Here is a 27,024-nt window from a genome sequence, read left to right as displayed (position 1 = left end):
CCTTTGGCCTGGCACATCAATGGTGGCTCGATGTCCAATAAGGTTTCGACCCCGTCTTCTGCGCTTTGTCAGATTGAAGCCAGCCTCGTCCATGTAAATGAAGTGACAGGGTGGCTCACTATCTTCCAGTTCCATCATGCGCTAAATACAGAAGACAAAATGTTATTTTTGGAATTACTGCATTACATGCATTTGCAAAAGAAGTTAGATCAAACGTATATGACATATTGCATCTTCTTTTCTACAGCCATAGCATATGTGCAAATGCCACACTTACAGTAGTGTAGTGTACATCTTTACATTACATTGCATTTGGCAGACACCTTTTACTGTAAACCCAAAGCGACTTACAAACGAGGACATATCTATATATGGTTTTGGAATAAAAGTTGTACCTGGACAAAGTGGTAGCGCAGCTCCTTCACCCTCTCACCATTTCTTTCAAATGGGACAGTGTATAGCTGTTTCATGCGCATGTGTTGTTTTCTTAGCACTCTATCAATGGTAGAGATACTGACTGTTTGGATGTTTGCAAATGTGTCGTTGTCCTGCAAAATTGTAGTCTGTATCTCTCTTAGTGTAATGGCGTTGTTTTCCACAACAATGTTGCAGATAGCCATCTCCTGCTGTGGTGTGAAAATCCGCCCTCTACCACCCCTGTGTACTTGTCTTGCAGTCCTATGTGGGAAATAGAAATGTCAACCAAAACAAATTTGAGGAAGACACAATGGCATTGTATAGAGCATCAGTGGAATAGGCTACTGTAATTTTGTATGGGGCATTACTGTATTGACATGTAAATACAGTAAACTCCATGTAATTCAGCACACTGTTAGATTACAGACCTGTTCTCTCTGCGGAAAGTTTGAATAATTGAGGACACAGTTGTTCTGCCAACATTTGGCTGCACCCTTCTCCCCGCTTCAGCCAGTCAGCCCATGATTCAAAACATGGTCTACAAGTGTTGCTCTGATTTCCTCAGGAACACGCATGTGTCCGCCTCTTCTGCCTCTTCCTCTTCCTACTCCTCCACCACGCAGCCTCACCCCTCTTCCTCTCCTTCTTCTTGGCTGTTGTCCTTCCATTGTCAGACATTGTAACTTTCTATTGTGCTCTGGTTACCTATATACTCCTCAGTAGATTGTTCATGAGATGCTCCCTTGAGCTCATTCAGAAAACTGTCGATCATTGGTTGATCAACTCTTTTCATTAGAGAAAGTCTAGATTCACCTGGGAGGAATTTACCAATTTAGATCATATTTACAGACAAATGTCTTATGGAAATGTATATATGCTTGACATGTTATGATGGCTTGGTAAATCATTTTGCATGTGAAGACTTACCGGTATATGATGAACTATAGCCTAAATGTTTTGGGGAAAGAGACTATTTGATAGATTCCTATAACAAAGCATTTTGATTAGCATGACAAAAGCAATTGATAATGTACGAAAAAACTGAGAATTGTACACAATCATTTGCATGGATGGACAAAAGCATTTGCAATTTGTTCAATGCAATGAGAAACTGCCTTTTTCATCTGCACAAATGGCATGATGATGTGACAATTGAACAAGAACTTTTGAGAATTTCAATTCTGATGTGAGAAATGTACCAAACCAATTGAGAAAAACTGTAAAACAAATTTAATTTAGCCATTGAGTCTATTTACAAAGGGAAAAGAAAACAAGGTAGACAGAGTAGAGGTGATGCCGACAAGGGTTCCTTTTCACATTCAAGAAAGGTACAAAAATATTGTTTCTCACTTAAACACTCTTGGATATCCCAGCATAATGCCGACTTAAACTGTAGAGAAGATGAAAAATATTAAACATTTTTACAAAAACCTTTAGTGGAAAAGTAGTTCAAAGAAAAGAGACCTTCTCATGTCTATATTTCGATATTTCTTTCTTTTTCCTGAATGTTTTGTAGGTATTTAATATTTCTTGATTTACAATATGCTGCACAGCCTCAAGCTTTTCTCACTGAAACCTTCAGAATAGCTCAAATTCCAGATATTTGAAAACTATAAATGTTCCACAGCTGGGCTGCAGCCACGGCTGTTCTCTGCCAGTGATGAAGCCTAAATGGAGGAGCACTCAGCCCCTCTCGTCGTTACTCATAGACATGTGCGAAGGCAGCACTGCAGGTCAGTAGCTCAGTCCTTGGCATCGCCCACACCGTCGGCGTTGATGGCAAACATGGCCTCGGCCTCTGGGAGGCAAGGGGAATCGTAGATTTTACAAATCCTCGTTTCTCCCCTGCCTTTCCTCAGGTACAGACTGCAAAACAGCACAAATTACACAAACTTGGATTTCTTCTCTGACATTACATCTGCATATTTCACAGACATCATGTGAAGTTTTTTACAGTACCCAGAGATAACGTAGTAACTGCACATGATCAGGTGAACTAAACATCTTCCTCGGTTACTCTAAAACCAGAAAACCGGCACTATATGTTCCAAAAATAAAACTACTGGTGCGTATCTCAGAATGAACATCCCACTGCTCACCGTGTGGTGGAAGCATGAGCCAGAATGTTGCCTCCAATGGGTTTTTTGGGATCTGCAGAAAACATGGCAGCTCCGTCGACCTGTGCCACCACCTGGTTGGTTATCACCACGGCAACACCAAACTGTGACACATAGGAGAAAAGTCACATCAGAACCACCTGAGAAACCTGAAACTTTTAGAATTTCCAAAGCCAGTTAAAGACAGAAAATACTTTAACTGCATAAACTTTTAAGCCACTGTTGACGTAAACATGTTAATAGGAGGTAACATTGTCTGTAAACAACTGGAGATAAAGTAGTTGATTAGTTTAAAAAAAAAAAACAACAAAAAAAAACTCTTTTTAAAAAGATGAAATTTTGCAAGTTTGAATTTATTTTGTGCTTAGTGACCTCATGCTACATTCTAATCTGTGTACAGAGTCTGAAACTATAAGAGGCGATAAAACAATCTCAGCGTGCTGTAAGCAAATCAGGGTGCACAAGCTGTTTACTTTAGGGGAAATTTCTTTAATATGACTTTAAAATAATGATTGTAGTTGATAAAAAAAATAATGCTTTTGGGGCAAATCAAGATTTTGGTGACTGGACTTGATGTGATGCAATCTGTAACCAATGGTTTAGCGTCTCCCTACCATCCGGCACACAAATATCTACTCATCCATCCATACTAACCGCACAGCCAAATGTATTCTGAAACACTGTATCAATATAAATGCGAGTGTCTTTGTAACATTGCTCATACATTTGCTGTTGTTGTTTACCTCATCTGCCAGCCGCAGCAGCATGCGGAGGAACCGTCCCAAATGACCCTGTCTGGCAGAAAGCTCCCCTCGGCCAGAGTAGTCCGTCCTATAGAGCGCCGTGGCGCTGTCCACGATCAACAGAGCGTACCTGGCACACAGCAGGGGTGAGGGATTTTTATTCACAACCTCATTATCTTAATGAAGCCAACAACAGCAAAATGTCAATGAAAGAGTTTTAAAATGCTAAAGTCATAAAACTTTCATTTTTATATTAACTGTTCAAGAATTCTCATTTCTCTACATGTGATGGGCTGGAAAATTTGTATTGTTATTCAGTTTTAATAAAACAAGAAATACAACACTACTCTGACACCATCCTGCATCAGTGTGCTACTTATTTTTTGGTGTAGCCAGATCTTGGGAAGAGACATGAGGTTTGCCATAGAAATATTGAATAAAGTCAGAGGATATTTATCTATCCATCCATCCATGTATGTGCGATTGAAGCTGTCTTAAAACTAAACCAAGGGTGTCAGAAAATAGCAGATAACCTAAAATTAAACACTGGCTACCCCCAACTTAACATAAAAATGACTTACTAGGACATTTTGGATATACGTACATTAAGTCTGTTTTTTTTCACTAATCATGTGTATATTTGTGGAAGATCGGATCGACTGACCTGGACTCGGCCATCATGGCTGAGGCTTGGTACAGCAGCTGGGTCTGATGGTCTGTATTGAAGGCTCGAGCGTAGGCCACATTGTCCAGAACATCACTGCCTACCAACCCATACCTGACGACAGTTTACATGGAAAACAGCAAATATGAATCATTCGATTCTCCCGTTTTGCATCGTGAAATGAGAGCACAACCAGGGTCAGCAGGTGAAGCTCAACCAAAATTGTGCTTGTCTAAAAAACATCTTCCAACTCACCTCTCAGCAACAGCGAGGAGTCTCTCGGGTCTGAAGGTTCCTTCTGTGTCAATGTACATGGCTTTACCTTCACCACCACCCTGATCAATGGGCAGCTGCAGAACAAGAGGGACCTTGTCAAAGAAAATCTTTTAAAGCAACATATTAATAGGAAGTTCATCATGACACTACCTGACAAGTGACAGCAAGTGTGTGGCACAACTGGGTCTTCCCGGTCCGAAACTCTCCGAACATCTCTGTGATGGAGCCCGTCTCAATTCCCCCTGCAAAGAACCACCAACAGAACTCTTGGTCATTGACCAACCGATGCATTAAGCGCCTCAGCAGCGGACATCAGCGTGTACTGTTGAGCTACACCGACCCTGCAGGAGCTTGTCCAGCTCCTTGGAGCCTGTAGAGATCTGGATAATTTCTGCTCTCCTCTGGTGGAACTCAGTTGCTGTTGTGAAGCCCATGGGCACAAGTTTGGCAGCTTCGGTCTTAAATGAAAGAGAGCGAAAGTAAAAAACAACAGTTCAACAAGTTAGTTTCATCAATTTCTTAAAAAGTCACTTCTTCTGTGGTTTTGTATATCAAGCACCTTCCTGTAGCCCAAAGATCTATAAGAGCCGAGACTATGACAGCGGAAACATGTCCCGAAGTGAGAACTTTCAATAAAAAAATAAAAAGTCCAACTGTGGAAAACACCATAGTGATAGAAAGTGTAACTTTTTAGTCTAAACTTGGGGTGCACAATCAAAAAAGTCAGCACCGGCTGATTGTGGTTGTTGAATGCCGAGGGTGTTTTACATGTGTTAATGGTGAGAACATAAAACAACAGGTTCATTTCAAGTTATGAGTGTGATGAGTCCTTCTGCCAATATGGCGGTGAGGAGTGTGTGAGCGATCGCGTAAGACAGAAGTGCGATGGTGTTTGGACAAATGTGAGGTAAGAAATAGAGGCAGTATCAAGAAACTGTTAGGATTGACAATTGAGGTTAAAACATAAAACAAATAAGTGTTGAAAACGTTAAAATCCAGATAAATCAGTCCTGAAAAAGAAAGTAAATGACCCAGAGTTAATTTACTCACATTTCAATGCAAATTGAAGTAAACATTTATTGATATTTGCCACAAATTATGACATTTATTTTCTTTGAAAAGAAAACTGTTTATTAGAGTGCATGATTTGTTTATTTTTTCGCTTATAACTCAGAACTTTATATTTATTTGCTGTATCATACCAGAATCTTGTCAGCTTTGGCCTCACTGATGCCCTTGATGTTGAGCAGCTCTTTCTTGGGTGCATAGGCCACAGCCTCAATGGTGTGGAACCCTGCATCTTCCAGTTTCTTGATGTCACTCGTGCTGATGCCACATTGCTGTACGGAGACATTGGATTAAAAACTATAGTAAGCGTTAGAGGAAGAGGAGACGGTATTCAACTCAAAATGATAAACGGGGGTTAGGCACAATATGGACACAGACTTGCTGCATTTGGCTACCTGCTCAGTTGGGACTGAACACAAAAACTTTCAAATCCTGGTTTGTTTTTGCTGTCTCAGCATCTTTGGCAGGGGTTTTAAGGTTTGGTGGTATGGTATGAGTTCTAAGAGCTATTATTATTATACTAACCTATATGCCAGTTTCGAGGTATGACCTAATCTATGATATAAGATTCATATTAATAGTAATATTTGCACTTGTCTGACACTAAACACAGTTAATCCTGTAATTCCTACATTATGTGGAAAGGTTAAGACTTATGCCAAAGGTGCAGCTAACTAGTACATGTAGCATTTGACACCATTTACACCTAGCAACACGCGTCTTTATGACATTGCTAGAATTGGCCTCGTTTCTGTGCGTACCTCCAGTCTGCAGAGAGGCTGCGGCCCAAAGCTTTCCTCCTCCTCTACCTCTGTCTGCAGCCGTGCCTCCGTCGCCATCGCCATCGCCATGGTCCAAGGCTGAAATCATACAAACAGGAAAAATGCTCATTCTATTCAGACCTTTTCATTGAGGTTGGCTCCGTTTGAACCCAACAGATTCACCTAACGCAAAAACCGGATGAGTAAGAAGTGTTCCTAACTAGCTTACGTCATTAGCGCTAGTTCAGGACACAGATCCGCTGTTAGGAGTACGTTTAAGAGACGATATCACCCGCTACAGAGATGATAATATTACGTGAACACTATGGCGACATTCCTACTTGGTCTAAACTTTATACTCTATTGTCGTCATGTACTTACAAGGTTTATTCTCCAGACGAAGTCAACTTCTCCACACTTCTTCCTCCACAACACAGTTAGACAACCAAAGCTCCCGCGCTCACTAGGCTGAGAACTTGATGACGTTAACGTACAAGGCCCGCCCCTCACTGGCTCTCTGATTGGCTACGTCTTTCCACGTGATCACACCATCACGACAGCAGGGATTTAGCTCCTCCGCCGAATATATTTTTCCTAAATCTAAATGTAGATGTTATTTTTTTTAACCGTGTACAGCACCAACACACATCAAATCTACATGCTCAAATGGGCTCTCTGTACACGTATAATCCAAAAAAAGTTTGGCGGAAGTGGCGAACCAAAAGTCCGCCTTCACAATTAAAGCTGCATATTTTGGAGCGTTTTGGTTTAATCAAAGCGGAAACAAATTAAATATGGGGCCCAAAATGAAGTAAAGCATTTCTAAATTAATACATTCAGGTGTATATACATTTTTGTTGGCAGAAAAAATATTTTATTATTAATGTATGTGTACATTAATGATAATTTCCTTGATCTCTATATTTCCAGTTATATTTTCATTTATTTGTATATTCCCCAGTTTCTTCATTTAGTTATTTCTGCATTTACCAAATTAGCATAAATTGTTTTTATTCACCTGTGATGGTGTACACAGCATGGCCCCTTTCTTAGAAATGTTCAAAGCCTATTACAAATCTAAATGATTGGAGGGAGTTACAAACTACAGTACAAACTACCTTACAGAAATACTGTGTAGTAGGATGTCATATTGTTATAACTCAGTGATTCTTAACCTTGTTGGCGGTACTGAACCCCACCAGTTTCATATGAGCATTCACTGAACCCTTCTTTGTTGAAAAATGAAATTAAAATTAAATTAAATTCAGACATAGGTATGGTTTACTGGTGCATAATTGAACCATGCATTAACAATGTTCAAAGAATAAAACTAGCAAAACATGATTTTCATACAAAATCATGCAATCAGGTAAGCAACTTTGTACAATGCTGTGAGGATCAGTTTCTTGATGGATACAAAGCCGAGAACAGGCAGGGTGGCCTTTTTATTCAATCTGGCTCATTTCACTTTGAATTCAGCAAGCCTCTTGTTCTTGTATTCCACATCTCCATGCAGCTTAAGGAGGTGTGTTGTTTTTTTTTGGATTTGTCAGCGCTAGAATAGAATTGCTGAATTTGGCATTGCAAATCATTCAGTTAGGACGCTGAATCTCATCCATTATACATGTTAATCCATATTGTACATATTTGTCTGACTGCTTCGTTTTTGCTTGACATAGTTAGTATGAAGGGATTAAACTCTTAAGGAAGAAATCACATGATGTACCTTCACAACAGTCACAAGTCGACTACTGAGCACCAAATTCCCTGCAACACAGATAGGCCAAGCAATGTAGCATGATCACCTGCAGCCAGTGATAGCCAAGCGGGGAGTGCCATCACGGATCATATGAGTCGGGTGTGTGTCTTGACCTCCGCCGAACCCCTGGGGTTTGATCAAACCCAGGTTAAGAACCACTGTTATAAATCATGGGTGGTAATCGAAGGCAATAAACCAGCATTTAAAGTATGGTGATGTATAGTATTTAAAAATCTTTACACTGAGTGACGAGATGCCAAGAAGTTAGAAGAAGAAGTAGGTTTCACGACCTGTCTAATGTGACCTGGAGTCTAGTATGTTGAGGAAGGGGGGAGCGTTAGTCATTTTTCATGTATGTGCACCCAGATGAGCATCTCATTGCAGGTCAAGGCCTTGGAGGATTTCCTCTGACATGGCAGACACCATGGCAGCCCTTTGGACACTCATCATTTCTTGGCAGCAGCAATGAAAGCAGAAAGCAGATCTACTGCAAGTATTTTAACAGCATCTCAGGTGAGGGACGCTCCATCAACAGCTCTATTCCTCCTAAATCAATCAATCAATCAATCAATCTTTATCTATATAGCGTCTGTTACAATCAAAATTGTTTCTAGGTGCTTTCCAGAATCCCAGGACCTGACCCCCGAACAAGCAACACTGGCAAGGAAAAACTCCCCTTTAACAGGAAGAAACCTTGAGCAGGACCAGGCTCATGTAGGGGGACCCTCCTGCTGAAGGGGGAGGACAGGTAGAGGAAAGACTAGGCAGAGAGCATAGAAATACATTAATTATAATAAACTGCTGGTAGAGTTGAGTGGGTCAGCAGGGTTGGAGGTCAGTAGGTCAGCATACAACTATGAAGGCAGCGATACCTGGAGATGGACACTGAGGGGGGTGAATGTGTTCATGACATCAAACAGGGAAACTTTGACAGTCATTTTGATACTGTATTGAACATATTCCTACAACCTGCCTATACACAAAAACACTGCACCACATTACAGTGAAATAATTCCAAAACACATCTCATTTCAATTGTTAAATTTTCACAGTAAAAGTTGGGTAAAGGGACACTTTGATTTGCACCTTTTGAGTCAGTGAAATAGGAAAGTCTGCCCCAAAATGGGATTTCTCATAACAAAACATGAACACTATTTAAATTATACTGCATACATAGACTATACGCTGATGTTTTACATATGATTTTATATTTCAAATCAATTGAATCTTACAATTTGTTATATAATCTTAGAAATGTTTATTTGAGGTTTGAAATAGAGAAACATGTAATTACTTTTCATTCATTACTTACATTGAGACTGACTTGTGAACACAGTGTGAGCACAGCCAGAAATATGACCAGTGTGCAATAAATGGAAAACCCAGGATCAAAGTGATCCATACTGGTTACTGGTTTTAAAACAAACCGAGTAGAGTCAAAGTGCAATAGCTGTCCCTACAAGTAATAAAGTTCATTTTTTCATTATACAATATTTGTAGTTTTAGTTTTACAACAACAGTTTCCTGTCCTAGAATATTTAAACGAGAAACCAAGAAAGCACACACCTGAGGTTAAATGTATTATTTATTAGCAGTATAATGTTACAAAAATACAGAGAGAGACTGAACAGGTCAGACAGCATACTTTATTTGCATTAGCCATGGTGATGTTATACACACACACACACACACACACACACACACACACACACACACATGAAGGAAGGCTCTTGCTCGTTCTCAGCTGACATTAAACAAAATGAATCATGTGACCCAAGAGAGACGGCAGCAGTTTGCATTTGATTTGGATCCCGAGGAAGGTGTGGGGTGGAGTCCTGAGCATTGGAGGACGCACAGCTCAGCCTCGACACCACCTGCTGCCACCAACAGATCCCCCATCAGAAGCCACAGGTAAGGTCCCATTAAGAACTAGAATAATTAGAAACGTTCCCATAACATTTTGATGCATATCGTGTCATTTGTCTTCAGGCTAATTTATTCTCTGGTACAACATTTTGAACAACAAACATTCTGAATCACTCTATAATTTATTTATTAATTTATATAGTCACCAAATGTGATCAAATTGTATCATTTTAATTTGTACTAACATGTAAGATGTCTTCTGATATGTTGGTAGTATTGAGATCTTTTTTTTTAAGCTCCTACACATGTAAAAGCTACTCTGACTAAAATCCAACCGTCCAGCCAATAAAGTACATTATGACGTTTCGCGAGTTAAAACACCGTCAATGCGTTTGTTTTTCACTACCTCATAAATTAATTCCATATTATATTTCCATTGGAAAATCTTCAGCCAGTAATCATTGATGATGTTTAAGGTAAATCGAAGCAGATGACATTGGAGTTCCCTAAAAAGTGCCACTGTTAACCAGCTGCTTACATTTACTCAGATGACTAAAGAGAAATATGATCCTGGGTCGATGTTATCGTAACTACTGACTGTCCTGCAGCTAAAAACCAGCCCGTCCAGTCTGGGACTCTGAAACGCCAAGCCCACTCATGTTCCTAAACAGGTGTCTTCACCATCCTGTGCTGGATTAGCAGAATTTAGATCTAACTGCAATGAGGACAAGCTACCATCCATTTAAGTACTCATCAAAATTCATGTTCTGGATGATCATAAGGCTGGAAAGTTTCATTTCCAAATCTCCAGATCTGGATCTCACATTTTCTTTAGGTATTCATAGGGCCTTTGCCAGAAAAGTTTCATCTTGATCATAAGCCTATAATTGCCGTTAGAATAAATGCTCACCAGTGCAAGTGCCTCCTAGTTTTCCATCAAACAGGGTTAGGTTATACAGGAAAATGCAGAATATCAGTGCAGCAATGCAGATCCACAACCCCAGGGGGGTGTGGGGAACAGAGAGCATACAGTTAGCTCCAACTCTCACGCACACAAGCTGCAGTGCTCAGAAAAACAATGAGCTTAACAATACGGGCAGCTTCAAGTTGCCCTGAGGATGAAAGGTTGTTCACTGTTATCAAAGTGTGCGTGCATTTAATACTTTGTCATAACACCTTACAGCTTGTGCTCAGACCCATCCTTCCAAAATGAACTGGGGCTTTCTGGAGAACATCCTCAGCGGAGTGAACAAATACTCCACGGTGATCGGTCGCATCTGGCTCTCCATCGTCTTCCTCTTCAGAATCCTGGTGTATGTCGCAGCAGCCGAGCAAGTGTGGAAGGACGAGATGAAGGAGTTTGTGTGCAACACCCGTCAGCCTGGCTGCGAGACTGCCTGCTTCAACCACTTCTTCCCCATCTCGCAGGTGCGCCTCTGGGCCATGCAGCTCATCCTGGTATCAACCCCATCCCTGCTGGTGGCCCTGCATGTGGCCTACAGGGAGCACCGTGAGGCCAAGCACAAGAAACAACTGTACAAGGACAAAGCAACCATTGACGGAGGATTATTTTTCACCTATATTGCCAGTCTGGTTTTTAAGACTGCTTTTGAGGTCGGCTCCCTGCTCATCTTCTACTTTGTTTACAACGGTTTTGAGCTCCCTGTGTTGCTCCGCTGCAACCAGAGTCCCTGTCCAAACACAGTGGACTGTTTCATTGGCAAAGCCACCGAAAAGAAGATTTTCCTCTACATCATGGCCTGCACTTCTGTACTTTGCATCTTTCTCAATTCGGTGGAGCTCCTCTACATTATATGGAAACAAGTAGTCAAATGCGTCATCCAGCATCACGTTCCTGTGGAGAAGAGACCGTCCTCTCGCTACCACTCACAAGGGTCCAACATCAACAGATATGTCTCTGTTGAGCCTGGTGTCATTAACGAAGGTGGCCCCATAAAGGCTAAAGCTGAAAACTTCCCAGTTCAGTCTGGGACTCATTAAACACTGTTGTAAAGCCTGTCGGCATCAAAGCCCTTCAGTCTACTGTAATCAGAAAATGGGAATATAGGATATTATATGGAGAGATGGGACAAATGTCTCCTGTGGATTTTATGAGCCCATTTGGATATTAAATAAGCTCATATATTGCACTGGACCATGGATTTTCCTGCCTCTCACAGGTCAAAGCTGGCACGGGGATGGAAGGAGTGAGATCTTTATATGGTTTCTTATTTAGCTCCACAAGAGGGATCTTCCAACATTATGAACAAACTGTATAACAGAGGGCGAATACTGTACTCCTGAAATGAAACTGAAACTATGCAGCTGGAACAAAAAGGGAAACTGTTTGACTTTGGTATGAACTATTATTTGATTTTCCTGTGTTCTTAAAATGAATCATGTATTTATTGCACAGTAACTGATAGATACAACACGTGATCTGTTATGCATGCTGAGCTGGTCCAAATTACAGATTATTTAAACCTGCAGTCTAAAAAGGTCTCTTTTACAGGTTTTATGTGTTAAACCCTGAAGTAGCTCAAGTTTTTGGAGCAAATACACCTTTAATTTGACAAAAGCTTGTAATAAAACAAGAATCCAGAGCTGTTCTATAGTTGTCTCTGTAGTTTAGGATTATCTTTTGAGTAAAGGGCCACACAAGGGTGCAAACGTTTTAACGTTTGCTCAAACATCTTCACGCCCCCGTTTCTCTCGCTAGGTGACTTTCACGTTGCATCGCCTTCTCATGTACACATTACTCTTATTTACGCGTGGGGTGTTTAAGCTTCCACAGGCTGCTCAGCTGGACAGTCACTAAAGCAATGTGGGGGCTACAAAAGGAACAAACGGAAAAAGAAACAACTTTATTTGCAACGCCCCCTTAAATAGGGTAAATTACAACACAAGAAGGACTGAAGTTTATCACCTTTCAATGCAGTGTCAGTTACAAAATGCTCATGTGATTAATAAAAGAACCGTGTTCACATTTTAAGACCTAAAATTGTTTATAAAATTGACTAAGTGTGCAGAATAATGACATCATTCAAAGGCTTTTTAATCCTGCAAACTCAGCTAAGAAAATAATGAAAAGAAACACAAGTTGTAAACAGCTGTCTGTTTAATAAGAGGGCCGCTGGTGGCAGTAAGTATTAATCTATATACACACAATGATTCCACTAAACACAAACTAAACAATACAATGCCTTTTCAAACCCACTTTATGGTCCCACAGGGATAATTAAGAAAGCTAAAGCATATGTTGTATTGTGATTGTAGCAAAAATTTCAAATAGCACTTTCGTACGCACAAACAAAAAAGATATATATAAAAAGAAACATGCCATAGACTATTCTAATAAAATAAATCTGACATTTCTGTCTAATGCAATTATTTTTGAAGAAGGGGACATATCACACATAGGGCACCAATATGCAGATTTCCCCAAAAGTCCTGAGCTTCTGCTTTTGAAAAAACCCAAAAAGAAACCTGCAGCCTGGATCATTTCCCCCTCAAAACCACCGTGGGCCTCATATCCTGCAGCTGGGTCAACATCAAGTTAGTGACACCCGAAAAGGCCCCGTCGATGATGATCTTCACTTTGCTAAGGGATTTTAGTTTCTTATGGTTTCGGAAGTGGACGCAGATGTCCTCGGCATTCTGAATCGGCCCACCGAGGTTCATTGTGAGCGAATGATCACTTTTATTTGACTGTTCTAGAAACTTTAAAAAAGACATTTCAAATCCCATTGGTTTAAAGGTGGCTAATGGAGCGCTCAGCTTCGACACTTGCTGTTGCATTAATGCAGGAGAAGAGAAGTCCGATTCTTCCTCCCCACTACATTCGAGGTCAAGCTTGGGACGTGCAATTTTCTTGGGTTTCAGCCTTTCTGGAAATTTTCTTGGACGACCTCTTTTACGTTTGACCATAAGAGAACCGCCAAAACCTTCAATGTTTGACAATTTGCTGTCAAACAAGACTATGGGGATCTTTGCCGAGGTCCGCCTGCGTAGAACTGGCTTGGAACCTCCAGAATCGTCTTCGTCAGGGCTGGTTTCCACAGTCATCTCACTGCTTGACAGTTCAGAGTCGGATTTGGAATCATCACTCCTGAGGGAACTCCACCTCAGCCTGGGGGTCTTTTTGCAGAAAATGAAATGACTCCTCTGGTGTTCCAGAAACTTCTCAGAAAGTCCATGTCCTAAATAATGCTTCAGTATGTTGCGCTCCGATTTCATGACCGACTCACAGCCTTTAATCATGCAGGGATACTGCAGTGGAAATTTCTTGGTGCACAAAGCGGATGCCTCCACTTTGGTTTTCAAAGAGGGTTTCCCATACGCTGTCCAAATATTGTTTTTTGATCGTTTTTTCCTCTTGGCATCGCCTCTTTTCCAGATCTTTCTATTGCTTTCAATGTTCTCCTTTCCATTCATGGCCTTGGTAAGTTGATAACGTAATGCGCCGGAGCTCCGTTTCAGTTTAGCTCTCTTTATCTGTTCCTTCTTTAGCTTGGCCCTGTAGAGCTTCCCGTGTTTCTTCATGTAATGCCTGACCATGTTTGACTTTGTGGCATATGAACGGTCACAACCTTCAAACTCACACCTGAACGAACAACTTAATTGTTCTAGCTGATCCAACATATCATTATGCTGCTCTCTGACATGTCCAATATACATACATGCAGTGTTGAAGACGGCTGGACATCCTTGATAACCACAAATAAATGTCTGGGGTTTGATGTTTGACAGCAAATCTCCAATGTAATCAACACCAAAAAGATGCAGGTGAAAATAATGCTGCACAAGGTTGGGCACTTCCTGGAACACTCGGGAGCAATCTTTGACCTGGCACCTAAACTCAGAAATTCTGAAAAGCTCGGCATAATCCTCCTCGTTAGCTTCAAGTCCATTGTTCTGCGCTGGGTCTTTGCTCACTGCTAAAGCTGATAGAGCAGACTGGTGAACCACTCTGTAATGAAGAATCAGATTGTGCTGAATGGTGAAAGCTGCTTTACAGCCTTGGTGAATGCAGCGATATGGTCTTAACGGGCTTATGCAGTGGTCTAAAGCAGGCTTCTTCTCTTTTGTCTTCTTAGTAATGGCAATGCTCGGTTTCTTTGTCTCACTTGTGATTGCCGACTGATTGCCGGGGGGAGGAAGCTCATTAGCCTGTGAACAAGGGCCTGCCGCTTGCAGGTGCTGAGAAGAGGTCAAATGGCTGAAATCTTGGTGTTTTTCATTAGTGGTGGCCACAATAGAACAAGGCACAAACGCCTGTGATGAGCAATACTGCGTTACTGCATTTTGGGTTGGACATGTCTCAGTTCTATTGTCCAAAGAAGAATGAGTAGGAGTTGTCTCTTGAGATGCTGTCTGCACCATCATAGCAGTGGTGGTGGCGGCGGCCTGCTGAGGTCTTACATCCATTTCTTCCATTTCCTTAGTAGATAATTTGTGAGTTGAATGGTAGTGAACACGGAGACTTGAGTTACGAGTGAAGGACTTATTGCATATTTGGCATTTGAAAGGTGCATATTGGCCATATCTTTTTTTAGCCACATTCACCATGTCAACGGTGTAGTTGTGCACTTTGGAGAGGTGTCTCCAAAGAGCAATGCCTGTCATGAAACGTAGGCCGCAGTTTTTAGTCTCGCATGCAAATGGCTTAAACTGCGCTGAGCAAAGTCCTTTGGTTTTTGTAGAGCCTGCCTTGCTGATCCCTGCTTTAGGGTTTGGCTTCACAGGCACCGCTGAGTGGGCTGAGACCTCAGTGGCTAACTGGAGCTTCTCAAAAGCACTCTGAATTTCTGTCATACCCTGTTGGTGGCTGCCTGATGAGTCACTTGGTTCCAGATCTGCATCGTGGGTTATGACGTGTGTAGGGCTCAGTATTTCTGCCCGTAGTGCTGAGCTCTCTCGAAACCCAGTAAAGCTCTGCGTATTTAGGGAATGCTGGATTTCTTTGGATGTTTCCGGGATGACAGCAGAACTCTTTTGAATAACTGAATCACTGTTAGTGTAATTTAAGACTTGCTGTACTTCAGAGTTTGGGGGAAGACTGCACAAAGAGCCGAAAGACATGGGATTATTTCCGTTGGCATTTGTGCCAGCATTCCTAACCGATTTTGTCTTGTTTTGAAATTCGTCCGCCAAAATTTGTTCCCGCAGCCTTCTTTTAACATCTTCAAGCGTTTTCCTTTGCACCTCTGTCGTTCTCCCGCACATTGACGAATTCTTCTGGCTGTCGGTAAGCTTTAGGCGTGGAACTGAATTTGACTGGACTGTTGTCTCAGAGTTCTGACCCTCAGAAATATACTGTTCCCTTTGTTTTGTGCTTCTGGGACCAGTGGCAAGATTTTCAGAGGGAATGTGAGGATGGACTGGGTTAGAAAAATGGCCCCCATCATAGGTCTTTACATTCGGTTGGGAATATCTTGCAGCGCAGGCCGAGGCTCCCTGGTGTTTTGCCAGTGCAGTTTCTGTAGGCTGTATGACCGAGACCCCTGGCAAGCGTTCAGCAGAATAATAAGGCGCACAGAAGTTTGGGTTGGGTGTCTGGTTATAATAAACAGACATGCCGGTTTCCTCGATATCGCACAAAGACGGTTGACTAGGAACACTTGTTTGATCTTGAATCGGAAAGTGAAGAACTGAGTTTGGTAGCTGTGTGCTGAGGTCTGACTTGTTTTGTTTACAGGCTGCACCTTTAGACAGATGGCCGCCAAGTGACTTAGGACTAACAAATTCCTTGAAACACAGGCAACAAATGAATTTTCCATCCCGAACAATAGCGGGCCATTTGCTCCTTCTGCTCCTGCTGGCTGGCTTGTGGTGATTGGGATCATTCTTTGGAATTCTTGGGAAATTCTGAGTCTGGATATTGCCATTTCTTGGCATTGCACTGTCTGTAGAGGGAACGTCAACCTTTGCACATTCTTGTATCGACTGTATACGACCTGCTGAGCTGGAGGTTTTGCTTTGCTCGATCTCAGTCATGAGCGATGGCAAAACAGGATGGGAAACACTTCCCAAAGGCGGTACCTGCAAAGTTGCTGCCCTCATAGAAAAAGAAGGGGTGTTAGTGTCAGATGGACAGATGATTGAAGAGCCGCTGTGTTGACTTTGCTCATTTGGAGAAGCCGAGTGCCATTTCTGACCATTTGGATTTCTATCACTTCCGAGCTGGGAAAGGACAGATGGAGTTAAGCCAGTCTCCAGTTTGACTGAAAAGTTCGGATTGAGAGAGGACTGAGAGTGTACTGGGGCATAATTTGGGATTGTTGTATTAGTATGAGGTTGCGACTGAATTATATTCTGCCTCGGAACTCCAGGAACTGGTAGTCTGCTGTTCTGCTGGTCACCTGAAAAATCATTCGTCACCAATCGTGCTTTAGGTGCCAAAACATAAGTTACTTTTATGGGAGTTCGTGCATGTTTCCATTGCTCATAGAAATCTGGGTGACTGGCTCTCATGTGCTTGGTAACACTTCGCTGAGCACCGTAGTGCCTCCGACAGGTTTGAAAAGCACAATGATATCGCTTGTTTTGGCCTGCAGGGGGAGCTGTGTCACTCATGGTTGTCAAAGACTTCTCCCGCTTGACTGGAGATATTGGTTGAGAAACTGGCTCCGTGGGTGTGTAGAGGGGTGAAACTGAGGACAGCCTGCTACTGCAAAGTGGCTGCTGCTGTTCAGCAAATGGCAAGTTACTTTCAGACTTGTAACTTACTGATCCTAAAGGAGCATCAGTGTTAAAAATTTGTGGCTGGGATTTTATCATCTGTGCATTATGTTTATTGGAGTGGAATGGCCTCGGAGAGTCAAGAGGATCACTGCCTAATCCACATCTGTGTCCATCTGAATCAGATAAATTGGGATTTATGGGCTGAATCACAGATTTAATTAAATCCTGCGACTGGCTAGTTTGTAGTTCAGTTTTGACTTTGTTGTGTGGGTCCACGGATATGTCTGATGGCTTACGCGAGCTTTCTGTGGTAACTGGAAACTGTTCAAATTCGGGATGAGCTGCACTCTTAGAGCTGGATTTTCCTAGAGAACTCTCTGGTTGATTATGACTAGTAAGCATTTGCTTTATAAGTGAAACAGGCTGCATATTCTGGGGTTTTGTTCCAAGAGATGTGCTTTCTTTCTTGCCGACATGCTTCTCCTGATGTAAATCCAGCAGCTTTAAAGACTGAAAGACCTTTCCACAGTCTCCAACTTTGCAAGTGAACCTTTTGTAATGGAGTTCCTCGTGATCATAGAGTTTATAGGCCTGGCTGAAAATCTTCCCACAGTTTGGAAACATGCATCTGGCCCGAAAATCAGGATGTGTTCTTTTGTGTTCAAGGAGCTCGCCGTTGGACTGGAAACGTGCCTTGCAGTTCAGCTGTACACAGGCGTATGGATTTGTGTCGGAGTGGAGCCGTGAGTGGTCATTCAGATGAGATGTACTCACAAAGCGGCGTCGGCAGTATTGGCAAACTACTTTTTTGCTTCTCATTTCGAGGAATGTCTTGGCTTCTTCATCGTCACCGTGACTTTTAACGTGTGCTATAAGGTTTTTCAAAAACTTTAAGCTCCTCCTGCATTTCCCAACAGGGCACACGTAGGCATCCGCCGTCTCCATGTCACACCTAGACAGTCTAATCTCCACATGAGGCATCAACATTCCATTTTTCACCTGGGAAACAAATTTTTCTTTTAAATCGTTGTCCATCTTCAATTTCGATGCTGCTGTGTCAGGGACACTCACTTCAGGAGTGGTCAGTTCCTTGGCTGTTTTCAGCGCATTAAGCCTTTCCTTGCACGACTGTTTAACATGAGACTTTACATGAGGAAGGAATATGTCTTTTGTGCTAAAGCTCTGGGCGCATATCGGACATCTATAAACGCCATTGCAGAAATGAATTTGGGCATGACGTACAATCCTGTGACCAAGAAATTCTTTATCGCACAACACACAATACTGCATATATGCTTGCCAGTGTCTGACTTTAGTAGATATGAATCCTTTGTCTCTCAGTTTCTTTATTTCTCTGTTTTTCTGTCTCCTCTGCTTCACATCTGGCACTTCATAGGCATCACTTATTAGGTTCTCTGAAGTATTGTTAAAACAGACCTGGCTGAAAGCCTCTTCGTCTTGTTGAGGCTCCTCCTCATTCAGCAAATCAATGGATGAGACAATCGAAGCTTCTTCGCCCATGAGTGCTAAACACTGACGTTTAAGTGTTCTCCAATCCCAGAATTCTGGATCAAAAGGCCACTGGGTTTTCAAAACAAGCAGGAGTTCACAGCGTAGCGAGTTAGGAACTGGCATTTTCTCCTCCTCCACTTTCTGATCTGGTTCGTTATAAAGAGTCTCCACAGCGTAGTATGCATCCACAGTGGGCTCCAAGAGGAACTCGGTAAGTTGGCAAGCTCTCTTGACTTCCAGGTCGGTGGGAAGCAAACAAGAAATCGTTTTACACACCGATGCTTTTGTGTTTCCATCATCAGATTCCACCCGTAGAGCTCTGATACACATTTCAATGCACACTGGCAGCCCGGTGTGGTCAATCTACAAGAGAAGAATAGAGATTTCCTTTTAAAGAGCTGAACACATGAACACAACCCTTGTTCCCTTTTGTTGCTTTTACACACTAAATCTTGGTTTAAATATTTTGACAAACTAATGTCAAAGGGGATTCATTAGAAAAGCCTGAGGTGTCACACCGGAGGTGGCGTGCTTCTAGTGATGTGTGACAGCGTAAAAGGGGAAAAATCCAAGGTTGGGATGAAAACTTGTGTTCTGGTACCTCCCCCTACTACCAGAACACCCTCCATGTTTTGTCTGCCCTGGGGCTTGAACCAAGAATCCTCTGCTTCTCAGCCCAGTTGCCAACAGACTGAGCCTCACATCACCCTCATAAAAGACACAGGAAATCAGAATTTGTCTGTAAAAATGTATTCCTAATAAGCAAGCCCACCCCTGAATTTGCAATAATTTGGTCAAAATCCATTTTAAAAAGCTGATTTTTTTTTTCTTACCAAATCAAGTGTAGTTCTTGTGTAGTTTTTATGCCCCCCCCAGTATTCATCTACAGTTATCGCCGCCTTCAGAGCTGCATGCTGGCCTACTGACCTTTGACCCACTCAACTCGAGTCTACCAGCAGCTTATTTTCATTAATATAATATATTTCTGTATGTTCTACCTATTCTATCCTCTACCTGTCCCCCCCCCTTCTCCCCTCTCTCTACCCAGCCGGCCATCAGTAGGAGAGTCCCCCTATATGAGCCTGGTCCTGCTCAAAGTTTCTTCCTGTTAAAGGCTACAGTAATAAAACTAATTACTTAGATAGCTAAAACTTTCAAAAATACTAACTTGTGTGTACTATTACTGGAAGCATAGCTAACTGTGGAGTTTGTTATTTGTGTCTGTGCAATTTAGCAATGTGAGTTATGTTAGCTACACAACCACAGCCAGTGGTTCTCAAATTTAGTTCCTTGTACTGAAAGGAATCACTTTCCTCAATGTTTATGGATCGTACCGACAAGTTTTACTATTTTTAGATAAAACCTGCTACATGCAGGCTCACCCAATGCTTTTAAACAATCGCTTTAAATCATTTCCAATATCTGAATTATGACTGCAAACCACCTATTCATCATCATCCTACCACTGGATAAGTTCAACTGACTCAGCAAAATCTGTCTGGCACAAAAGAGGCATTCACATGTAATCCTGAAAATCAACCGCTTCAACAATCTGGAAAGGGTTCAAATTTCAAAATTCAGCAGCAGTAGAGCTCATTCTCTAGCCTAAAACATTCAGGACAGTTGGCGATCTTGTCTAAAAAGGACGATTTAATATTTTTCACGAGTGTGCAAGAAGAAAATAAATACCAGACCCCTAAATTTTGAACAGGATTTTGAAGTCAGACAGAGCAAGTATGGTTTGTTTGTCTTAAATTCATATGAAAGTAAATATGTGGTTTGTAAAAATGCATTAACCAAAACCAGAACACTACAGGAACAATGCCCAGGTAGAAACAAGGGAGGAACAGGTAAGAACATCGCTGTGATTTTGTTGATTCAAAGTACTACCACCAGAGGCGGATCTACAAGGTTGGCTTACTCATACAATGACAGACAGAACAGTGAACATATTGAAGAACTTTTCTGGTTTGACAGTAACCATAAAAGCTGACTTTCAACCCACCTCTGATTGGACGACCTTGATCAGGAACAAGATGTGATACACAGTTTTGGAGAGCAGGGACATTTGACGGCACTGGTCCAAAAATGCCTGCTCCGTTGGCTCCAAACGTTTCAGCAACTTGCTCCAAAACAAAGTCAGTTCCCTAAAAAGGGAGAATTCATTTTTTATTTTCTCTCTGATCTGTCTGAGGCAAGTAGTTGACTGCATAAGAAGGAACCACTGTTTGTGGCTTTCTTACCAAGCACAATAGGAATCTCCTTGGAGAAGTTGTCTGGTTAAGAATGCTGAGCATAAGCTGAAAGCTGCTTTCTCATCACCGTCTGACTCCAGATTGCAGATCATCTCTAACGCATCATGACAGTCCTCCTTTGAAAGCTGCGGACAGACGGGCAACAAATAACAACTCAGCCACTGTAGATTAACAGGGAAATCATTACACACTTTGAGCCGGTGCACAGCTACATTTCTTTTCCTTAAAAAGCCGATGGCTCTTTTTTTAAACATAGGACTATCTTAAAGGCGATCAAAAGATAATTATTAACATTTTATTAACGTCGCAAGAACAAAGTTCGATTCGGCCAGGACACTTGCAGAGAAACCCACTTGCCAAACTCCTGCACTATGTCCCCTACTGCTGATCTTTGTTCTTTGTCTACGCTTTATGCGACACTCTCCACTGTGCACATTTGATCTACCTCAGTGTTCATGCTTCCTCGCTGTTTCTGAAAGCTAATCAGGACTGACTGATCTCTGCGTCGGTATAAAAGTTGACATTTCTGCTATTCTGGATAAACCATTGCAATTTTCTGACTAATCTTGTGATCTTGCCATTTTGTGATCCACTAATTGTTACAAATTGTGACTTAAATAATACAAGAAGTGAACCCACATCCCCTTTATATTCTCATCTAATGCATTGCAGTGCACAGTGGGCTGTGACGTGCTGCAAAGATCTCGTGTGTTATACAAACATCAATGTACAGGGTACCTCTTCCATCAGCTGGTCTCGCTCTGAGGTAGCACAGAGGCAAACCAGGTACAGTTGCTTGAAAGAACTCTTCTCTGGGAAGGCAGGACACTGAGAGCACACCGCTGCCAGCGCTGCAGCCTTCTCTGCCTGACTGTCTTTCATTAACTGCTTCACTCTCATCTCCAGGAGGACGGGACCCTCCTGCATCAGGAACGTCGCAACTACAACCAAAAGGATTGCAGAGTATTTTTTATGAATTGAAAATCATCTTTAAAAAGACAAACTACAATCTCAATGGAGCCCTGTCTGATCCATTATTTTCTTTCTCTGAACATGGATTTTTGCAGGCTGCCCTATCAAAAGCACATAAAACATTGTTTCTCACCTAAATAGCTTGTGATTGATAACAATCTTTCAGTTAAGGATATGATGGTTAAATGGTTAGTGCCTGGACTCTGAATGGCTCATGTAGAAAAATATATTTTAAATTCCATAAAATCAAATCAGATCCTGGTTTTGTCAAATCTAATATTGTATCATGGTGCAGTTACCTATGGAAAGAGTGATGCAAAAAAAAACCCAAACAAACAATGAAAAGCATTAACTCACCTTCTTCAGGCTGCAGCTTCTCCCTGGACAGAAGGCCTTTTAGAACCTGGCTGTTCCAAACACCATCATAGTGGCACAAACCAACCAGGACAGATGGCTGAGAGATCCCATTCTCTTGCAACTTCGCCGAAGAGAACTGTCCACAACAGGAAAAGACACTTCAGAATGAAGCAAGAGCTGTGTAATCATGTTGTGAAAGAAAAGAAACAACTGACAAAAAAACATGTATCTCAATGAAAAGTGTTAAAACAAATGTGTTGTTATCATGCTAGTTTTCAACGTTGTATCATCGGAATCCTTGACTCTACCTGCACAGATAACTGGAACTTTTTCCATAAGTCTTCTGGGACGGTTATCTTGAGTGAGAGCAGAAGCTCCACAAAACTCCTGAAATTTCACAAAAGAGATGAAGTCTGACAGCACTTTTATACATACATGCAAGTCAAAAGACACAATTATTGAAAGACTCAAAAGCATGGTGAAAATTATAGGATGTGGTATTAAATAGTGTTTTATGGTACTTACAGTGAAAGTCTCTCAACTACAAGAGGAACATTTTCACACTGAAGGGAGAGGTAAGAGGAGGCCTGGGCATAACTTAGCAGAGCGACTATGTACACCTCCACCAATGGCAACGGGTCTTCCTCAATACTCCAGCGGCCTGCAAACTCCAACAGGGTCTGTATATAGAGGAAGATTTAGTGTTCACCCTCTAATTTCTAATTCATTAGAAATGTACCATTACTTCATCACATGGATATCCAGTTATCACTTTATTTACTTAATGTCAGCTAATGTCTTGGAAGCATTGCTGGCATCCTCCCTCTAATCCATCAACAATATCAAATGCAGTCATTAGGTATTAACCACACAAATTGCTGCCTCAGGCAATCAATAAACCCAGATGTTTGTAAGGACAGACTGGTTTGCCAATTGTACAAAAAGTAAAAATGAAGCCATTTAAGTGCGAGCTATGTTTCCATTTCTGCAACCTGGGTCTAAACAGTTTTATTGATGTGTATATTGAAGTAATGACAGGTTTTGAGGGTTGGCTGAGGCCCCATTGACACAATGACAAGGTGCAGTTGCCTCTGCAAACAAACCTGAAGTGCAAAAAATACAGATAATGAGGATTGGGAGTCACGCTAATGTGTAGTTCTGCTCTCAGCGTTCTCCGTCTATGCCTACATACGGTCCAAGACTACTCCAGCAAGCTCAGTCTCCTGCAGCTGGACTGCCCATGTCTCACATTGCTGAAAATGCAATCAAGATTTTTGGGGCCGATCACCAATTAGTGAGTTTAAATAAACCAATCACCGAATACGTCTACTTAAATAACTTGTGTATTTACACTTGTGTAATTTTAAGTATAAAAAATAAATTATTCTTAGGCCTTTTTTGCCAACATTTGGCTGGAGCTGTCCAAGATGGAAAGGTTAAATATTAAGGACCTCTAGGGGGCATTCAAGACAGGCCAGATATTTCAAAGTTCAATTAGGACAAAGCATAATCCCTTGAGACACAAACAATGGGCACAAAACCTTAACTTTCCAATATTAAATTACTTTAATGCAATTAAATCACTGCACACTCCACATCATCAATATCGATATCCAACTTGACTGTCCATCACATAGTGACAGAGCCCTAAACAATAATGCCACATACATTAGAACCCCAAACACATTTAAACCATTGAGATGCCTCATTGGTTTATATGTGTGGGTTTTGAGTTTTGATGGTGCTAATATTTTGACTTGTCACTACGTGACACACAATAACGGAAATTTGAATCATTAGCTAGCACCATCACCAGCAAACACACGTCAGTGCAGTGAAACCTATTGGAATAAATGCACCACCAGCTTGTGGTGAAAGATGCTACTCAATATGAGCGGCCGTTTTTGCCTCAAGTATCGTTGGTGACAGTTACTACAAGTGCCAACACTTTGGAACAAGGCCAGTATTGGCCCAGTAACCATACCTGGTATCAGTACTCACCCATCCCTGACTAAGAGAGGACAAAAGGTTTGCGTTTTCACCCAAGAAAGTTGTCAAGTAAATGGACCGTAGGGTAACGAGGCAGCGGGAACAAGGGAAGGGGGGCATCTGCTTGCTGAGACTATCTGCCATTTTATCAAACTATTGTTGGCACAGAAGTGTACCTTATTTCTGACTGATTCTTTACTCAGCACTAGCAAGCACCTTAAAATCACTGCCATGCTTCTTAAGGGTGCACTCACACTAGGGCCAGTTGTACCGTCCTGTGCTGACTGCTGCTATTTGCATGGTTACTATGTAGCGACCAGGTTTCGTGCATTGTTCACATGGGTGACCAACTGTACCATGCTCAAGCACACCGGATACTGCCGTGCTCTAGCACTGTAGAGTTGCACTCACACAGTCAAATAGGCAACCCTGCCGCGGGGGCATCGACGGTACCTATTGTGAGGGCTCATTAATTGTGCTAGAAAGCTCATACCTCCTTTAATAATTGCATCTGAAACATGGGCAGTGTTTGAAAACCAATCATGGAATATTACACTGAAAATGCACACGAGGCACATACAAATTTGTAAGGTCATGACCCCAAATATTAAGTATGCAGGGCAATAACAAAGAACAAATCATAAGCATAGTTCCATTTTCTCTCCAGAAGAGCAGAATTGTTGCCCAGAACAGACACTCCATTCCTGTCCATTGTTCTTTGTGCTAAAACAAATCAGATTTAAATAAGAAACAAAATATTGAACAAATCTACATTTTGACACTATTACCGTATTAGCAGTGTATTTGCATTCTTTATGGAATTGAACCAACAGAAATACTGTTTTCATCTCATGCCCCCCATATTACCTCAAACGATCTCTAGATGAAAACCATTACCATGGCAGTTAAAACATTTGAAACCAACCAGTATCCTGGGTGCACAGAGCGTTCTTTAACTGGTACCTATCAGTGTGTTAAAGGAACTCTGCGTGTGTGTGTGTTGGGGGGGTTGCTTTGTGCTCTGTGGGTGGATCTCCCCCTCCACAAAACGGATCCTCGATATGACTCCAACAACAACAACAATAATAATAATAACCTGAGCAAATGTATTAAGCAGTAGCGTCACACGAGAAACACTAACCACAGCATTATCAATCCCAGCAAACTTCGTTGCTGATTGGACAGACAGAAATGTTTGCATTTGCACGTACACGCGCCTGTAGCCATACACGCTAAAAGCTGACGTCTTACTATCTGTAGGCACAATTTCACCGTCAACTATATATATATAAGAGCACGAAAATGTGTTATGTTAGAATGATTTCACTGGCAACATAACACACTTTTATGGCTAATGCAAAAATACCGTTCATTACGTACTGACCCAACTATCTCTACTGTAGGTGTGCGTGCGAGTAATGGTTGTGCACTCCTGTAATTACAATAGATACAATATTTCTTGGTAGTGTCACCATATCTTGCCGCACACCATATCTTGCCGCACACCATATCTTGCGTTTAGGTTTGAAATACAACATTTGTCAGTGCAATGCAGGAGGGAAAAATCAATACTATTGGCAATGACAACTGGTTAGCGTACTGGCCAAATAACCGAGAGGAAATAACTCACTCTGCAAAACCCCTGGCAATATAGAGTAGAAGACTGAATCGCAGACTCGCTGCTTTGTCTCAGCGCGACTTCCTCTAGTTTTTGCAGCCGTTCTCTCAGTTCTAGAACTGTTTCACCGATTCCCTTCTCAGGACTCGGGTCCACCTCGGCCTCTTCGTCCGCCATCTTCAAAACCTTTCCCAGCGCGTACAACAACCACTACGTAGCTGCCCACGTCACTTCTTTTCTGTTAAAGTGATTGACAAACCACTTTGTAGCACAATAGCGCCATCTTTTGTCATGGAGGGAATCTGTCAGTCTGCACATCGCTCTCTGCTGGCGAGAAGGACGCACAAACACATTCGGCATCACCTGATTGCAGCGTATCATTATTTACAAAAAAGAAGAACAACAAAATAAATAAAAACAAAATATCAGGTCAGCAATTTGTTGCAATGTCTATAACACAAACCACTCAATGGTCATAATGTAATTACTGTGCCAGAGCAAATGTATTAAACTTGTAAGTGAATGTTGGTGCGCATGTCAAATATGTACAAAGTATAAATAGTTTTAAGAAGTAATCACTCAAATGTTAAGAATTGGGCTAAAGTACACAAATCCTACTTAGAAAAATCTTTTGTAGAGCTTGCTTAATGACTGCATAATATTATGAGGGCCATTGTGATAAAGTCATCATACCCAGTAATGTAGCACCAATGGTAGCTGTTAATTTGTAGTCAGAAAGCATGTGAAATCCAGTTATTGGGCATATTTTTTTATTGGGAATCAATTGCAGTAGAAATCACAAAGAAACCAAAGAAAAAGCTAAAACACAAAATAAAAAAATGAATGAACAAAAAGTTCAAATAGCTACAAATATATTTGGAAAATGGTGTACAGGCTCTTATGTGATACAGTAAGGGAAAAAACAGTAAGCAGATGGATGGATGGATGGATGGATGGATGGATGGAT

General features: G+C 41.6%; 3 protein-coding genes and 1 long non-coding RNA gene across 5 annotated transcripts; 1 reads left to right on the top strand and 3 right to left on the bottom strand.

The window, feature by feature from the left end:
* Positions 1-1,637: 1,637 nt before the first annotated feature.
* On the bottom strand, positions 1,638-6,565 carry rad51 (RAD51 recombinase). Its single transcript, XM_057017439.1, has 10 exons — positions 6,428-6,565; positions 6,047-6,145; positions 5,420-5,557; positions 4,558-4,675; positions 4,368-4,459; positions 4,197-4,291; positions 3,942-4,055; positions 3,278-3,407; positions 2,517-2,638; positions 1,638-2,283 (listed from the first exon to the last, which is right to left on the bottom strand). The coding sequence occupies exons 2-10, from the start codon at positions 6,134-6,136 to the stop codon at positions 2,160-2,162; spliced, it is 1,023 nt and encodes a 340-aa protein (XP_056873419.1). The 5' UTR covers positions 6,137-6,145; positions 6,428-6,565; the 3' UTR covers positions 1,638-2,159.
* A 2,807-nt stretch (positions 6,566-9,372) lies between these two features.
* On the bottom strand, positions 9,373-10,861 carry LOC130515872 (uncharacterized). Its single transcript, XR_008947290.1, has 2 exons — positions 10,078-10,861; positions 9,373-9,734 (listed from the first exon to the last, which is right to left on the bottom strand). It is a non-coding gene; the product is annotated as an uncharacterized LOC130515872 (long non-coding RNA).
* Positions 9,514-12,274, top strand: gjb7 (gap junction protein beta 7). The gene is made up of 2 exons (XM_057016429.1): positions 9,514-9,716; positions 10,855-12,274. Exon 2 carries the CDS (start codon positions 10,881-10,883, stop codon positions 11,670-11,672), a length of 792 nt encoding a protein of 263 aa, XP_056872409.1. The 5' UTR covers positions 9,514-9,716; positions 10,855-10,880; the 3' UTR covers positions 11,673-12,274.
* Positions 12,275-12,520: 246 nt separating this feature from the next.
* Positions 12,521-26,273, bottom strand: znf292b (zinc finger protein 292b). Of its 2 annotated transcripts, none has more exons than XM_057016427.1 (8): positions 26,070-26,273; positions 22,976-23,130; positions 22,759-22,837; positions 22,451-22,586; positions 21,860-22,062; positions 21,110-21,246; positions 20,872-21,013; positions 12,521-19,229 (listed from the first exon to the last, which is right to left on the bottom strand). In XM_057016427.1, exons 1-8 carry the CDS (start codon positions 26,232-26,234, stop codon positions 13,170-13,172), a joined length of 7,077 nt encoding a protein of 2,358 aa, XP_056872407.1. In that variant the 5' UTR covers positions 26,235-26,273; the 3' UTR covers positions 12,521-13,169. The 2 variants fall into 2 exon arrangements, with proteins under 2 accessions (XP_056872407.1, XP_056872408.1); XM_057016428.1 differs by lacking the exon at positions 26,070-26,273 and having other exon boundaries at positions 22,451-22,473; positions 22,536-22,586; positions 22,976-23,037.
* Positions 26,274-27,024: the final 751 nt, after the last annotated feature.

This window comes from Takifugu flavidus, chromosome 19 (assembly GCF_003711565.1).
Source record: "Takifugu flavidus isolate HTHZ2018 chromosome 19, ASM371156v2, whole genome shotgun sequence".
NCBI classification, from domain to species: domain Eukaryota; kingdom Metazoa; phylum Chordata; class Actinopteri; order Tetraodontiformes; family Tetraodontidae; genus Takifugu; species Takifugu flavidus.
This window is presented reverse-complemented; position numbering and strand designations above follow the sequence as displayed.